The sequence below is a fragment of the Podarcis cretensis genome (genome assembly GCF_951804945.1).
Source record: "Podarcis cretensis genome assembly, chromosome: 8".
Taxonomy (NCBI): domain Eukaryota; kingdom Metazoa; phylum Chordata; class Lepidosauria; order Squamata; family Lacertidae; genus Podarcis; species Podarcis cretensis.
The window spans coordinates 50929161-50946920 of NC_137177.1; the positions used below are offsets into that span (position 1 = coordinate 50929161).

Genomic DNA, 17760 nt, shown 5'->3' on the forward strand with positions numbered 1-17760 from the left:
GCAGGCTCAAGGCCTTTACAAGAATCATATGAGGGATGAGGAACATTGTGGCCCTTTGGGTGCTCTTGGACTTCCAGCTCCCATCAGCCTCCCAGTGCAACCAATGATCTGGGCTGCTGGAAGTTGTAGTCCATCTACATCTGGAGGAAGCCCACAGTCTCCCCAAGCCCTGGATTAGACAAATTCATGGAGGAAGAGCTGCCTGCCTGTGACTGTTGTTGGCCACAATCACTACATGAAAACCTCCATGTGCAAAGGTAGCCTGCCTCTGAATATTGGTGGCTAGGGGGGCAAGCAACTGGGGTGAGGTCAGGGAATGGCCCATTGCTTTCTGCCTCACTTATCTGCTTCCTAGAAGCATCCAGGGGATTGTCTTGGGAAACAGGAAACTGTTCTAGATTGATAGAGCCATTTAAACAAATCACACCAGGGAGAGAGCGGGTGATGCCACCACTATGCCAAGAGAATGGCCTTTATATAATATACTCAGCCAGGTGTGAGGCAAACCACACACACAACAAAGCATGGATGATAGCCAAACCATCCTGTGGCACAGTCAGCAATGACCCAGGCCGTGGTTAAGATTTTAGTGTTTTACTGTATTTGTATGCTGCTCGGAACACCCAGCATGGGTGGAAGAGGCTGGATAGCAATAAAAATAAACAAATATTTAACTGTGAGCCCGGCTAGTTTAGCACCGTCTACTCCTCTCCAGGATTTCAGAGAGAAATCTCTCCCAAGCCCTTCCTAGAGGTGGTGGGGACCATCTGCATGGAAAGCAGCTGCTGTGCCACTAAGCCATGGCCTTTCCCTTGTTCTCATACACTTAAAAAAAAATCTCAACACATGGAGGGAAAGCAGATGAAGCCACCAGGACACACAGCCCCTTAGGAGAAAAGGAGATACAGCCATTCCTGGAGGAAGGGTTCAAGACCCACTGGGGGAAGGAGAATCCAGCAGGGAAAGAGGTTCATTCAGGGCAGGCTATGAGGGAAGCCAGAGACACCTGTTTGACAGAACCAGCTTCCAGTAACAACCTGCGTCTAGCACTTGGGTCTGGCAAATTCAAGCTCACTTGGGAATATGGATTATCCTCCTACTCTAACATTTTCCATGTCTGGCCAACATCAGATTGTATTAGAGGAGGCAAAAGAGAGGATGTTCCTGGGAGCCACTGCAAGCTAAACAGGGCATCTCTCTAACCACCAAGCCACAGCACCAACAAGCTGGCAATGGCACCATGGGGTATAGTCAATAATGAGAATAAGAATAATAAATAATTTATTTATACCCCACCCATCTGGTTGGGTTTCCCCAGCCACACTGGGCGGCTTCCAACAAAATATTAAAATACAATAGTCCGTCAAACATTAAAAGCTTCCCTAAACAGGGCTGCCTTCAGATGTCTTCTAAAAGTCTGGTAGTTGTTTTTCTCTTTGACATATGGTGGGAGGGCATTCCACAGGGCAGGTGCCACTACCTAGAACAGGGGTCTGCAACCTTTAAGACAAAGAGAGCCACTTGGACCCAGTGGCGTAGCGTGGGGGGTGCAGGGGGGCCGGCCGCACCGGGCGCAACACCTGGGGGTTACGGTTAGGGGGCGCAAATCCACGGGTTAGGGGGCGCAAATTACTTACCTTGCCCCGGGTGCTGACAACCCACGCTACGCCACTGCTTGGACCGTTTCCGAAGAAAAAAAAACTGGGAGCCGCAAAACTCGTCATTATTAAAATAACTTTGTTGTCACTTTTTTATTATTTCTTTGTTTGACCCCTCAGAATTACTCCTCCTCATATAAATAAATGTTAAATTAACAAGTTACCTTTTTTGTGTGTGTGTGTTCTTCACTCCCCTTCAAAACAGTGACCAGCGTACATGCCCCCTTTCAATGCAGTGACCAGCGTACATGCCCCTTACAATGTATCGGGCGGGCGGGAAGGTGACGTCGGGACGGTGCGTGACTAACGCACGCACCGCCCCCATGCGATGTCACAGCCAGTACAGCGCCCGCCACAGTGGGGATTGTCGGGGCGCACAATGCGCCTCCTCCCCTCGCTAGTATCCGCCCCGGAGCCGCGGCAAAGGTGTAAAAGAGCCACATGCGGCTCCGGAGCCGCGGGTTGCAGACCCCTGACCTAGAAGATCCTCTGCCTGGTTCCCTGTAACTTGGCTCCTCACAGTGAGGGAACTGCCAGAAGGCCCTCGGCGCTGGATCTCGGTGTCTGGGCAGAACGATGGGAGTGGAGACACTCCTTCAGGTATACTAGACCGAAGCCATTTTGGGCTTTAAAGGTCAGCAAATCAAATCTGCTACATATCTGTTGCTGGAAAATTACCGTAATTCAAACATTAAGTGATACTAGAGGACAAGCAAAAAAAGATTCATTTTCAAAGCATGTGGCAAAAATATACTGCTTATATTAATAATGGTAACAGTGTTCAAATGCCCCCTGTGAAATATGCTACTATTTGGAATTAGTAGTAATGTTTCACTTTTAAGTGAGAATATCATAAGGCCTTGAGGTGAATATTGTGACCTTTAAAAAAATTGTTACTATCACCACCACCACAACACAAGTAAAGATAATTATTTTTCCCAGAGGATGTGAACAAAACAACCCAAATTTGGTGGTGTCTCTTTCTCTGTGTATTTAATTTTTATTCAGTTCTGTTACCTTTCTTTTTTCTTATATATTATTGAATTATTTGTTCTTGTTTCAATAAAGGGGGGGGGGAGGCAGCTAGCACAGTTAAAAGGATTCTATTTCCCATTAGTTCCTGAGTGCTTCTGAACGCCAGTTAATATGGCAGATGGATTTATTTTTTTGTTCCTGTAGGACTGTGCAAGCTTTAAAGTTATACAGAACGGTTCATCAAGATGGATAGGAAGGTAAGTGACTCTCAGGGCTGTGCAAAGAGCAAGGCTGTTGCTCCTATAATCAGTGGCGTAGCGTGGGTTGTCAGTACCCGGGGCAAGGCAAGTAATTTGCGCCCCCTAACCCGTGGATTTGCGCCCCCTAACCCTAACCCCCAGATGTTGCGCCCGGTGCGGCCGGCCCCCCCCTGCACCCCCCACGCTACGCCACTGCCTATAATGTTCACATTGCTTCAGCTGCCTTATGTTTAGCCTGGGAGATTACACCCTCCAAGTGGGCAGGAATGGGCTGAAGAGAGAGTGTGTAGAAACTAGCTTTCTGCATGAAACTCATTGCACCTCCCACTTTTGCCTCAGGCCCCACCCACCCCTAGCATGTGGCCCTTAGGAAATTCCCCACAAGGGAATGGGGCCCTGCTTTAAAGGTCTCTAAGGAGATCCTGACAGGAGAACCAGGAGGGTGCCTTTTCATGGCAGGCTGAGCTTTCCTTATTTGGGCACAGAGGTGACACCTGAGGCCTCTCCGTGGCACAATATCCTGATGGAGCTCAGCTTTCATCAAGTTGCCACCTGCCAACTATATTTCCAGAGAAAGCGTCCGACTTCCTCTCCCACACCTTCTGATCTGCATTTCCTCCTCCATGAAAGCAGGGTAGATGGGCCGGAATGCAAACAGAAGGTGCTTCTCTCTTCCCTCAGCAGGCCAGAGGGAGCGGTTTCGGTTGTTTTGTATGCAATCCCTCCCTTCCCCCACCCAGGGCCTGTCCGTTGGTTCATGAGTGATTCCATCCCTTTGGCATTTGCAAACGCAGCCTTGATCTCCTTTTGCTCACAGCCCACGAGTCGGCTGTTCGTTCCGGCTCATCCATGCATGGCTGGCAGGATAAGCTGGGAGGTTTCCAGGTCCCTTTCCTCCCAACCCCCACTGGGCCACTGCAAGGCCTCCATGCAGCCGTCCCAACTAGGTGTCCTTCAGGTGCTTCGGACTACAACTCCAATCAGCCCCAGCCAGTATGGCCACATGATGCTAATGGGAACAGCTGCATTGGCAGGGGCTGGTGGGAGTTGTAGTCCAAAACATCTGGAGGGAAAGGCTGCTTTGATGACAGGGTTGAACTGCAGTCTCAACATGATGGTGGGAGCCAGTGTGGTGTAGTGGTTAGAGCATTGGCCATGAAGCTTACCATGTGACCTTGGGCCAGTCCTTGCTACAGACATCCTTCTTTCAACCAACCTTTCAAAAATCCTTATCCCAGTGGTTATCTGTCCTCGATATGAACTGATGCTGTTATTTTAAACTGTATAGTTATTGTTGCTTTTAAAAATTTATTTAATATGCAATTGTTTTTGACTGTCAATTCACCCTGGAAATAGCAATGAGGTCCTTACCCTTGGACGTGCCTGGTTATTATCATTTGCAGTAGTAGTATTAAAATTATTTATTTTCTTATTACCCACCCTTCATCAGCACTGTGAGATGTTTTAGTTATGTCCAATAACTTGGAGAAGACACTCTGAAGCTTCCCATTCTCCCTGCTCTCTCCCCCAGCCTTGCTCGGTATAGTGACTGAGGCAGCTTGCACTTAAAGCTAATTATTATAAAAATCATAGAATTGCTAAGTTGGAAGGGTTCCTGAGGATCATCTAGTCCAACCCCCTGCAATCAGGAACCTTTTGCCCAATGTGGGGCTTGAACCCACAACCCTGAGATTAAGAGTCTCATGCTTTACTGACTGAGCTATCTTTGATGATGGTGATGGTGATGGTGATGGTGATGATTTTCTTACCCAGTCTTCACCATGATATTCCAGGAGTGGTAAAGGTAAAGGGACCCCTGACCATTAGGTCCAATCGTGGCCGACTGGGGTTGCAGTGCTCATCTCGCTTTATTGGCCGAGGGAGCCGGCGTACAGCTTCCGGGTCATGTGGCCAGCATGACTAAGCCGCTTCTGGCGAACCAGAGCAGCGCATGGAAACGCCGTTTACCTTCCCGCCTATTTATCTACTTGCACTTTGATGTGCTTTCGAACTGCTAGGTTGGCAGGAGCAGGGACCGAGCAACGGGAGCTCTCACCGTTGCAGTGATTCAAACCGCCAACCTTCTGATCGGCAAGTCCTAAGCTCTGTGGTTTAACCCACAGTGCCACCCACATCCCTTTCCAGGAGGGTTACAACAACTTAAAATAAGTTAAGGCAACTGCGCTCAAGAGACTAAGGTGGGTCCTAAAATTTATATCCTCAACCTCAAAGGCTTGGCCAGTGAGTTGCATCTTCAGTACAGGAGGAAAGCTGAAAAAGGTGGTGCCAGGTAGGGAGGGAAATCCACAGCTTTGGGGCTGCCATAAAGAACCAGGCGGGTGGTGGAACTACCAAGAGCTCCCGCCAATCTTAATGTCCAAGAGGGTCCAAATATAAGGTGGCTGTGCTTCAGATACTGGAGCCTAAGTTGCTGAGGGCTAAATAAGGGAACTAACTGCTTCCACATAATGGCATTAGCAGGTAAATGGATCAGGCAGACCTGGAACTGCAATTTCATTTGTGCAAAGCCAAACCCTCCTCACCCCTCCTGGTATCATGCATGGTGAATAGAGAGTAGGGTCACTCACTGCCCCCATCTCCCTCTTTTATCACAAGCGCATTTTCAGCCTCTGTGATATGTTCTGACAGAGTAAGGTCTATAGCAAGTCTTTGCGCAGCCAAGCCATCTGCTTCCCATCCTGGAGAGCAATTGGGCTCCAAAGGAGGTTTTTAAATTTTTAATTTTTTTAAAAAAACAAAAACTTATTGTTTTTATATCTCACCTATTTCTCTAGGGAAGTTAAGGCATCATAAACCTTTTAAGTGGGGATTTTTATCCCAGTTTGCATCTCTACTGGAACTATTTTTAAACACGGAATTGTGTTGTTGTTTTTTAAATGTGCATTGTTTTATGTAGAGAACTGTTCTGTTTGTTTTGTAATTGTATGTTTTATTGTTGAGAGGCAACCTGGAGCCTTGTGGTAAAGGACGGTCAAGAAATCAAATTAATTAATTAAATACTGTTGTTGTAAGGAGGGCAAATACAATTAATATGCTTTGGCATTGGAATTTGATCCATAAAACAAAAACCAACACCGCCCACCCATACATAAACTAGATTGTTGCAGGAGACTCCAAGGCCCAACAGGCCTTCTGAGGAAGAGCAGGCTGAGAGAAAAACTCTTTGACATACTCTGTCTTTTCTTGTTTAATGTTCCTAGGAAGAGTAGAAAGATAAGAAATGAGGGTTTGGGGAACAGATATCACACATGGAGAGAGATCTGTTGGAATGTAATGTTAAAGTGCTGTCTAAAATGTATCAAGTTATTATTGGACTGGGAAACAAAGGATGAGCAAGTAAAATCTTCAGTGATACATTGGGCAATAGATATTGGTTATAATATACCGGTAGATACGGAAGCATGGGAACGATTGTGGAACACGCATATAAAATTTACAGCATGCTATGGTTTCAGAGAAAACTATGTGAAAATGTTATATAGAAGGTATCTAACACCGAGTAAACTGGCAAAAATGTATAAATCTAAATCAAATAAGTGTTGGAAATGCAAAGAGAAAGAAGGTACTTTCTATCATATATGGTGGTCCTGGTTAAAGCATACTGGGAAATGATATATAATGAATTGAAAAATATGTTTAAAATAACATTTGTAAAAATAAAATAAAAACAGAAGCTTTCCTTCTGCGAATTATAGGGGTAGAACTACCTAAACAGCATAGAAATTTATTTAAGTATGTGACTACAGTGGCAAGAATGTTATTAGCTCAAAAATGGAAAGAAGAAGTCCCAACGAAAGACGACTGGATACAAAAACTCATGGGCTATGCAGAAATGGCAAAACTTACCGGAAAAATAAGAAATCAAGAAAACAAACTTTTTATAAAAGAATGGAAATGGCTTACTGAATATGTACAAATAAATTGCAAACAAATAAGGACATTGGCAGGATTATTGTAATGACCTGCAGTTTCATAAGAGTAAATAATTAAAGTAGATGAATAAAAGAATAAGTTAATTCAGAATATGCAGGAAATAATAAATAGAAATTTAAGGAACCGTAGAAAGAGGAGGAAGTCGAGTTTTGAAATGTTAAAATGCCTGTAAAACTATTGAAATGTATATAACTGAAAATTACTTTTTTTTTTTAATGTTCCTGGGAATAGTGTGGAATCATCCCCTATTCAACCTGCCTCATCTGTGACTCAACAAAGGAGTCACAGGAGAAGAAGTTCAACTGAATAGAGTTGTCCTTCCCTCTCCTTCCCTTCCTTCATCTCTGCCTCTCCTCCTCCCCCTCCATCTTCTTCCAAATTTGATGCCCGGCCTGGATTTCCTCTCTGGTCAGGGTGAAGAAACCTCCAGGAACAAAGAAGTCTAATAAAAGGATGTACCCACATTTTTTGTATGATATAATTTATGGAATATAATTTATTCAATTTACAGTTTTTTACCCCATATATCTGAAATTTGTCCTACAGAGTGGAATGGGTTTCCATTGCTTAAGGTTAATTTGTTCCCACATATCGTAACACATTATTAGTAACTTCTTAGGATTAGCTCCAAGACTCCCTATTTCCCCCCCAAATTTATCTAATTCTAATTTAAGCATTGATAAAGCTTTCCATTAATTAGATTACATGCATACCATATAACTAGCACAGACGCTTAATAAATGTTATTCTCCCCATCCCCAGTACCCCTTCATACCTGGGCTTAGATGTAGTGCAATTGCTAATGGTTACAAGGAAAGGGGGGAGAATGGGGGGAACAAGAGGCAACCTCGATTTGCTCCCCTATGAATGTGAATAGGGTTTTAATTCATGTCGTTTGTGCGGACAGAGGCCTGATGAAAGGCGATGACAGGCACAGCATCTCTTCCTGGTTTGGGTATAACAATTATTTCTGATGTGGACCAAGCACTTTGGGAGAATATCACTCCCCAAAACGTCATTTAACAGCAAAATTAAAGAAGGCATTAAAGTCTCCTGAAAAGCTTTATCAAAAGCGCTACCAAAGCCGTCTGGTCCTGGTGCCGCCTTATGTCCCATTCGAATTCCTGAGCGATGTTGGGTCTGAGTGTAAGTAACAGCTTATTTTTGCTAATGGCACGTCTTCATTGGCAGACATTGCTTGGCATATTTCGTCAGTGGCGTATCTCAGGTTCCACTGGCCTTGGGGGGCTTCTGACAAATCCTATGGCCACTTGGCCAGCAAAACCGAAGTAAATGATTTGGAATTTTGCTTGTTCTTCTACTTCCTCTTTCCTTTCATGCCTCTTAACTTACAAACCTGAGGGAAGTGACAGCCCCTTCTAAAATCTTCATAAAAATGCAGAGAAAATTGTGTTGTTGTTGTTTAGTCGTTTAGTCGTGTCCGACTCTTCGTGACCCCATGGACCAGAGAACGCCAGGCACTCCTGTCCTCCACTGCCCCCCGCAGCTTGGTCAAACTCATGCTGGTAACCTCGAAAACACTATCCAACCATCTCGTCCTCTGTCGCCCCCTTCTCCTTGTGCCCTCCATCTTTCCCAACATCAGGGTCTTCTCCAGGGAGTCTTCTCTTCTCATGAGGTGGCCAAAGTACTGGAGCCTCAGCTTCACAATCTGTCCTTCCAGTGAGCACTCAGGGCTGATTTCCTTCAGAATGGAGAGGTTTGATCTTCTTGCAGTCCATGGGACTCTCAAGAGTCTCCTCCAGCACCATAATTCAAAAGCATCAATTCTTCGGCGATCAGCCTTCTTTATGGTCCAGCTCTCACTTCCATACATCACTACTGGGAAAACCATAGCTTTAACTATACGGACCTTTGTTGGCAAGGTGATGTCTCTACTTCTCAAGATGCTGTCTAGGCCTGTCATTGCCCTTCTCCCAAGAAGCAGGCGTCTTTTAATTTCGTGGCTGCTGTCACCATCTGCAGTGATCATGGAGCCCAAGAAAGTAAAATCTCTCACTGCCTCCATTTCTTCCCCTTCTATTTGCCAGGAGGTGATGGGACCAGTAGCCATGATCTTCGTTTTTTTGATGTTGAGCTTCAGACCATATTTTGCACTCTCCTCTTTCACCCTCAATAAAAGGTTCTTTAATTCCTCCTCACTTTCTGCCATCAAGGTTGTGTCATCTGCATATCTGAGGTTGTTGATATTTCTTCCGGCAATCTTAATTCTGGCTAGGGATTCATCCAGCCCAGCCTTTCGCATAATTAATTCTGCATATAAGTTAAATAAGCAGGGAGACAAAATGCAGCCTTGTCGTACTCCTTTCCCAATTTTGAACCAGTCAGTTGTTCCATATCCAGTTCTAACTGTAGCTTCTTGTCCCACATAGAGATTTCTCAGGAGACAGATGAGGTGATCAGGCACTCCCATTTCTTTAAGAACTTGCCATAGTTTGCCATGGTCGACACAGTCAAAGGCTTTTGCATAGTCAATGAAAATTGTAGGTCCAATAAATAATAGCAACAATTTAATCTTTATTACACTTACACCCTGCCTTTCTTTCAATTATTCTTCTTTATTCCATTACTATTTAAAATTATGATGACAGGAATAATAATAATAATACCTTACCTGTTTTGCATTGGCCTGGAGAAATGCTTCCACCAGATCACTCAGTCTGGGGTCTTTTACTTAAATACCACTCTGGTGGTCGAGGGGGGTGAATAAGTGGAGGCTGAAACCTTTCTGTATACTCACAGTGCCCTCTTGTGGTGGCCAAGTGCAGCGCTTCTGCCAACCGTGTTAGCTTGAAACCAGTTTATAACATAAAGCAACAAACCTCATTCAGAAGTTGAATGGTGGGCTGCCGTTCTTTGTGCACCAATGTGGAAACCTCTGCTGCTGCTATCTGTACATCAGCTTGCTGTTAACAACTTCATGGAGAAATCTCTGCTATGGGGATTTAAAGAGAATGTCAAGACAAATGAGGACCAGATCCTGGTTAGTCTTTTGATATAATACAGTGGTGCCCATGTGTGAGTGTCTGCCTCCTTCTACTTACTCTTGCAGCACTTTCCTCCAGGGCTGGGGCCTCGGTCACAGGAGGGTAAAAAGCCTTTACCAAGACACTTAGCCAAGAGGGCAGAGTTCCATAGGTCCAGCAGACAGAATCTGTCTAGGTCCAACATGCGATGCAGAAGCAAAGTCAGGAAATGGTCCACAGTCGATCACACAGGGAGTTCAGGGGGGTGGGGGCCCAAAGCCAGGAACAAGGAGCCAGAGATCTGTGTTATTTCTGGCAAATGAAAGGCTCAAAGGGCAGGAGAGGGGTCTTATATACTCTAGCCTCCTAAACCACTCTCTAACCACAATTGCTGGCAGTGAAGGAGAATCAAGGCTTTCACATTCACAAGTGGACTGGGGGCTCTGGTTCTATAAATGCAAGCTGTATCGTTGCTCTTCAATCTGGACCAAAAGCTTTTGGCACCAGTGCTCTTGAGGACTGGGGCGGGGCAGGGGGCACTTCCACCTCTCTGACAGCTCCAAGGGTTCTTAAGCAGGTATGTCCCCAGGGGCTCTCCTCATCACTTGTTCCAGGAGCCTCTGCCTGCTCCTCAAGGCCCTCAACCTGTGGGGCACCTGGTTTGCCTTCTGAGGAAGCTATGTCTGCCACGAGGTCAGGACTAGGCATGGCACTCTCCTGCTACTGTGAAAGGGAGAGTGGACAGACCCTCCTCCGTTTCTGCACAAGGAAAGTGGCTTCCTCTGTTTTCATAACAACACCTTCCTCCGCTCCATGTTTTATTGAAAATTTCTGCTCTGAATCAAAACAAAGGGAGAAAGGCCATAAAACTGAGCTCTGATATTCGAAAGAGCTTCAGAGGGTCGAGTCCTGAGAATACCTGCTCCCAAATGAGAGCAGAATAAATGCTTACCCTGCCAGAATAAATGAGACTTGCACAATGGAGGGCAGTGCCACCTGCAAGAGATGTTCCTAGGGCACAAGCACATGCCCTTCACTTAGTCCCACATGCTGAATGAACTGTGGCCTGCTTCCATGTGGTGTGTCAAAATACCCCAGGCCTGCCAATTTGCCCTTAAGCCTTCCTCCAAAGGGACTTGCCAGGCAGACTTTGCTCTAGCTTAGTCACCTGGGTTGCCATCCCTTTGCCAGAGTTTTGCAGAAGGCAAGGAGCAAGAGCTGAAGCCGGACAATGTGCTTCTTTAGGGTCAGCCTCCTGCTCTTCCTGGTTCTTCACTCTCAGGTAGGATTGTCTTCCAAAGAGCAAGCGAAGCGGGGCTAGTATCTTTGGTGTTGTAGAAGGATCTTCTTGGCATTAATGGTGGAGGGGCTGGGTTAAGGGTTTTGTAGGTGCAGAAGAGGTACCAACACATGAAGCAACCTTATTACACCAGGCCGGGCTCTTTGTCCAACTAGTGTTGACTAGTAGCAGTTCCCCAAGACTCCAGGCAGTGATTTTGCTGTGCTGCTGAAACCAGAAATCCTTAAGGATGGCAGTGGCTGGGTTTGAATCTGGGAATTCCTGCATGCAAAGTATGGGTGCTGTCCCCCAACTGTGTTGAACATGGCCTTGTGGAAGAGCTGGGGTGTGGGGATAAAGATGAAGAGGAGCATGAACAGAGTGTGGGGGAGATGTGACCATCGAATGAGCATGGGGATGTTACTGGGCTGAGGAAGGTTTCATAATATTGGGCTTGTGTCTCTCTACACTGTACTCTACCGGCAGCATAGTTGTTCAAAGCAAATAGGTTTCAAGAAGATAAGAGCAGTTGCCAATGTTCCAAACTAATGTTGAATCAGCAAACATGCATTTCCTTTAAAAACAACCACCAGGGAGCACCAACCTTTAAACTGTCAACAGGGACCATGAATCTTCCATGGACTGCAAAGCATTTGGCTTTGCAGAGGGATCAGATAAAACAAATAAGGCTAGCCCAAGGGGTCAACAAGATGGTGGCCATGGGTGTGGGAGCCATGGCAAGGCCTCTTGGCCCATCTCCACTCTCATCAGCTCTACCCTTGACTACTGCTCAATAGAGGCTGCAAAACAGACTGGTTGCTACCTGTGGCAGGTAGATGAAGTGAAAGGACTTCAGGTAAATAACAATAATGCAAACCCAATACTGACATTTAAGATAGAAGGAAGATACTCTTGACATAGAGGTGTGTCCAGATTCCAGGACGTGTCTTCCTTCACATGTTCCAGGACTGAATCCTGAGGTTCAGCACTGTCCTGTCCCGAGATCCCTACAAATCTTAAGGAGTGCCAAACTTGTCTTCACATAGAAGATGCCATGGGATTGGGCTCTGAATGAGTTTTTTAAAAAAAATAATAATAATGCAACTCTCTTTCCCCCTTGCAGGTCTCCTTCCTATTTGCTTGGGCAGAAGTGCTGACCTTTCCAGAATCCAGACTTGATCTGAAGAGGCAGAAAAGGGATTTGCAACTCCTGCCTCCAATATTGGTCATGGAGAATGGCATCGGTCCCTACCCCAAGCGTCTGCTGCAGGTATAGACAGAGAAGGCAACTGCCTCTTTCTCTTCATGTGCCTTGAACAGCTCAGAACCACTGTGCTCGGAGGACTTCTTTTCCTCCTATGAACCTGCTCAGAATCCCTCTCTGTGTTCTACCTCTGAGGGAGGCATAGAGGGAGGCAACAAGAAAACAGACCTTCTCAGTTTTGACATGTTCATTTGCAACCAGATAGGTAAAGATGGCATGACTTTCTACAGTGTCACTGGGACTGGTGCAGACAGACCTCCTCAAGGCATCTTCATCCTTGAAAGAGAGACAGGCTGGCTGATGGTGACCATGCCATTGGACAGAGAGACCAAAGACAAATACATTGTAAGTCCCTTTGTGCTAGCTTCTGCCACCCTGGAACCTCCCAGCACCTCTTAAAACTTCCTTTGCCAACCTGGTGCCTTCCAGATCCTTTGGACTACTGCTGCCATCAGCCCAAGCATCATATAGCTGTGCTGGCTGGAGCTGATGGGACTCGTAGTTCAAAACTGCTGGAGAGCACCAGGTTGGGGAAGGCTGCTATGTGTTATGGGACAGGGAAAGAGTGGAAATCACATGTTTGCTGCTGCTTTATGTCAGTTCTTGGGGAATCCCCGGGAAGCAATAGTATTAGCAACCATTATTTATGGGAAGGAGGAGAAAGTTCAGCTTAGTTTCATTTTTTAATTCTCAGCATACAGTATCTAAATACTTTTTAGCCCCTAATGTAAATTCCTGGGTGCTCTTGGTGTGAAGAGAAGGGCAGCTCTACACTCTTGTGGGAAGGTGTCTGGGAGGGTGAGAGGCAGCTTTGGGGAGTGTCTCAATTGCTACCCTGCTGGCTCTGCAGCTCTTTCTTCACGCTGTAAGTGCAACTGGGCAGCCTGTGAGGAACCCCACAGAGATAGTCATCGAGGTGCTTGATCAGAATGACAACAAGCCCCGTTTTACCCAGAGCATCTTCCATGGCTCCATAGCAGAAGGAGCCCCGCCAGGTACGTGTCTGTCTGTCTGTCTGGTTGCACATGCATGAACTGAATGTATGGAAACCCCTACTATTTGCCTCTGAATGCCTATATCCTTTGCCCATTTTTTATGGAAGGAGCACCCACAAAGGGAGGGGGTATAATGTGTGCAAAACCCAGGCCCCTAACTATGCTTTTTTCTACCTGTATGGCCTGGGCAGTCACTACTGAGCCCACCATAACTTGCGGACTGGCATAAAAGTAGTGCAGATCACACCCAGCTGCTGCACAGTTTGCATTCACTCAGAGGCTAAGAGGTAATTTTGGAGCTGTCTGGGGCAGAGTCCTCCAAGCTGGGATGATCGGCTATGTTGCGGGTATGTGTGTGATGCACTTCAGAAGCTGAACTTTGGACTTTTGTGGCACACGCACCCAGGTACCTTTGTGACACAAGTATCAGCCACTGACATAGATGACGCTGTGAATTCCTACAATGGGGTAATCACCTACTCCCTCGATATCCAGACCCCCACAAAGCCACAGAGCCAAATGTTTGCCATCGATAATAAAACAGGGGTCATCAGCTTGAACAAACCAGGACTTGACAGAACGGTAAGTGGCTGGGTCCTGGCTGTGTAGGGAGAGGGCATGATTAATGATGCCAAATTTCCCCTTTGAGGCAACCCTTGGCTCTGCTGATGTGCTTCACTCCTAGTGGAAACACTGGGCCATAAGGCACTGGTGGATTAGAGGCTAGCTGGAGGGGGACCAAGCAGGATGGGGAGGGGCTTGCAAGGGATTTCTGAAAGAGAAGAGGGAAGGCTTTGAGTCTGGAGCAGATGAACAGCATGACTGCCACCTTCCAATATCTGGAGGGCTGCCCTAAACAGAAGATGAAGTGGACATAAGCTGTACACATTTAAAGCACATGGCTTCCTCCAAAGAATCCTGGGAACTGCAGTTTGTCAAGGGTGCTGGGAATTGTAGCTCTGTGAGGGGCAAATTACATTTGCCCAGATCCTCTGGGGGAAGTCATGTGCTTTAACTGTATGGTTTGCAATAATGAAGAATTTTCTTTTCACATATTCCTAATAACAAGGGTGGTCTAGCATAGGCATAGGCAAACTTGGCCCTCCAGATGTTTTTGCTCTACAACTCGCATGATCCCTAGCTAGCAGGACCAGTGGTCAGGGATGATGGGAACTGTAGTCCCAAAAAATCTGGAGGGCTGAGTTTGCCTGTGCCTGGTCTAGCATAACAGCTTTGTCCCATTTCAGTTTGCTGTATCTGGAAGTACCCTAGTGAGTTTGAAGTTTCCTCGAGTTACATGGCCAGTGGGGCTCTCAGGATCTTACACAACACTGCTTTGCCTTCTGGCGCTTTGATCCCCTCTGCCCAAATGCTAATGGATATATTTGTTTACAGGTAACCCCCCAATACACTCTGATCCTGCAGGCTACAGACTGCTTAGGAGAAGGTCTTAGCACTACAGCAACAGCAGTGATCCAAGTAAGGACTGGGAACTCACAAATACTCTCGGGTAACCATGCAACTGCTCCTGTATCTTCCTTTTTGCTCTTGCTGGGGCATGACAGTATTGCTGGTTCTCCCACAAAATGCTTGCTGCATTTTACTCAAGTGAGAGGTCCCAAGAACTGTATATTTTACAGATTAGGCTGGGTAGAGATGGAGATGGAACCCTCCCCCCTTGCCATGAAATGAATTGGGCCCCTTTCTCATGTTTTCAGGGGGCACCCGACTGAGCCTGCCCTCGTAGCAACAAAAGGGTTAAGACTTTCTGCTGAGTCATGACAGGCAGGCAGGCTGCCAGTGGAAGGCAAGGAGGAAGTGGAGTTAGAAGGGGCTGCATCAGAAATGCCCCAGAATGGATGAGAGAAACCAACCACCACAGAGGGACGGAGGAGGGAGACGCCAGGTGGTGAGAGATCCTAGGATGGTGGGTGGGCTCAGCCCAAGAGAAGGGACAGCCTTCCTGCTTTGGTGTTTCACTGGGAAACTTGGCAAGGGGATGGGAATGTATATTTCTTGCAGCTCACGAAAAACAAGAAGCTTGAATGCCACACTCTTGATTGTCTTGGGGAGTTTCATGGCATGTGCCAGAAAGTAAAGGAACTCTGTGGCCAGGGATCAAATGTTTAAGAAGGCAATGAAATCATACATGGGACAGGGAGCAGAGCTGCCATTGTTCAGGCCCACCTTCTGGGTGGAGAGGGGTCATAACTCAGTGTTCTTAGGTTCATCCCCAACATCTCCAGATAGGGCTGGGAAGGACCTCTGTTTGAAACCCAGGAGTACTGCTCCGCCATGCTTAAGAGTGGATGAATGGACTTCTGTCAGCCAGGGCTTCTGTCAAGGGGCTGGTGTTGTAAGGCACCTGCCCAGGCCCATCCTGACACAGCCAGTGGGGACCACTGCTGACCTTCACTGCCCCTGAACCTCCTCTGCACCTTCGTTTACTTGCTTACCTGCCCTCTCTGTACAAACAGTAGCAGGCACTATGTCAAGCTGCAGGGCTACAATTTGGGCAAATGAATGGGCAGTGTGGACAGCAGAAGGCAAGCAGGGTCTGCCGAGGGCATCTTGTCCTTAACCCACCCACGCACCCACCCACCCCCAGCAAAACTCCTCACCCATCCACCAGCAGAGTTTGTGTTTGAACACACAGCTGGTGGATGGGTGAGCAGTGGGTGGGGTGCTGTTGACAGGCACAGCACAGCTCTGCTCCCTCTCTCCCCACAACACCTCACAGAAAGCCCCCATGCACACAGCACCTGGGAGAAAAAGCAAACATTTTAAAACAGGAAAAACTGCTGAGAGCAGCAAGAAAGAGCTTGGAAAATAAGGGCCTGCTGCTGAGAGTGGCAAGGACATCTTCCTTTGGGAATCGATGGACCTAGGAAACTGGGAGGGGGAGGAACTCGTACAGAGGCTTTTGCTCCACCCGGCTCTCCATTCTGAATCCCAGGTGGCTAGTTCCGATGAGGTCCACCACGCTTTCCTGACTGTCCACGCACTGAACGTGCTCACCGGCCTCCCTGCCCAAGGCCTGGCCATGCACTTCTCTAAGCTGGAGGATCCCCAACGTCCGTGGGCAGAGCTCATGAAGAGGTAGGAGGGGATGAAGCAGGACCATCTCCCTCCCTTGGTAGGGCTGGGGCCGTTGCCGTTTCAGCCTCATTTATTCTGTTCCAGCAAGACAAACCCTGATGGGCGCTTGGACAGAAACAGCCCGATGCCTAGGGAGCTGAAACCTGGCACCTATAAGCTGCGCTTTGAGACGAGGGAATACTGGGAGCAACAAGGATACAGCAGCTTTTACCCTTATGTGGAAGTAAGTTTGGTTCCCAGATGAAACTCACACCTGGAGGGGGGAGGCTCCTTCCTACATAGGGAGGACTGATGATGGCAGGGACCACCACTCACTGCCCTTTGAGGGATATAATTCCTGGCAGGAGAAGCACAACGTTGGAAAATGGGAGAAATCAGCATAAACTTCACATTATGAAGGCTGCACGCCATGAAGTCCCTCAGAAACCTGCAGGAAGAGGCCCAGGTGGTTGGTAGGAGAGCTAGATGTTGTGCATGGGACATCCCTGAAAGAGCACAAAGCTAGAAGTGTGCCAGGACTGGGCACTAGGGGTGCTGCAGACCAGGCATTTGTGCCCCTGACAAATGTCTTCTCCTGGGCTAAGCCCAGTGCAGCGAAGGAAAGATCTCAGACCAAAGAGCACTACCAACCTCCTGCTATTCCCCCCTCCCTTGTCTTTACACATCCTCTTGCTTGTCTCTCTTTAGATTGTCTTCACCATCACAGAGGAAGAAAAAGTGCACATCCCCTTGCTGCTCAGCCCCTATTCCTACACCACCTACAGGGGAAGCTAGTGGGAGACTGGCCAGCAGGAGGGGCTGCTTCAGCAAACCGGGGTGCCTGTTCTGAGAGAGCTGGCGCAGTCCAGCGGATGGAGAGCTGTGGTTACATCCACGGCCACTTCTGGCCCAAGCCTCAGGCTGGGGGCTTGGCCATGAGCAGCTGCCTTGTAGTAAATGTGAGAGTAATCTAAAGACTGATACTTGTAAGCCTCTTCTTTTAAATTGGAGATGCCATGACTTGGGTCTGGGTCCTTGAAACATGTGTGCTCTACTGATTAGGTAGGGCTCCCTCAGTTGCTGGGGAACATGAGTGGGGAGAGGGCTGCTGCACTCACGTCCTGATTGTGGGCTTCCCAGAGGCATCTGCTTGGCCACTGTGGGGAACAGGATGCTGGACTAGGTAGTCCTTTAGCCTGGATCCAGAAGCCAGGCTCTTCAGAGGTTCTCACATTGGATGGTGCTTGAGTGGACACAACATAGGTGTGGAGGACTTTGGAGGGTCTATATAAGGTGAGATTAAGTAGTCC

At 47.3% G+C, this 17760-nt stretch overlaps 1 protein-coding gene across 1 annotated transcript; it reads left to right on the top strand.

Annotated features, from left to right (window-relative positions):
- The first annotated feature begins 10991 nt into the window (after positions 1-10991).
- On the top strand, positions 10992-17425 carry LOC307222559 (cadherin-1-like). The gene is made up of 9 exons (XM_079987938.1): positions 10992-11116; positions 12237-12383; positions 12579-12722; positions 13228-13372; positions 13779-13954; positions 14768-14851; positions 16329-16471; positions 16556-16694; positions 17159-17425. The coding sequence occupies exons 1-9, from the start codon at positions 11066-11068 to the stop codon at positions 17243-17245; spliced, it is 1116 nt and encodes a 371-aa protein (XP_079844064.1). The 5' UTR covers positions 10992-11065; the 3' UTR covers positions 17246-17425.
- The last annotated feature ends 335 nt before the right edge of the window (positions 17426-17760 follow it).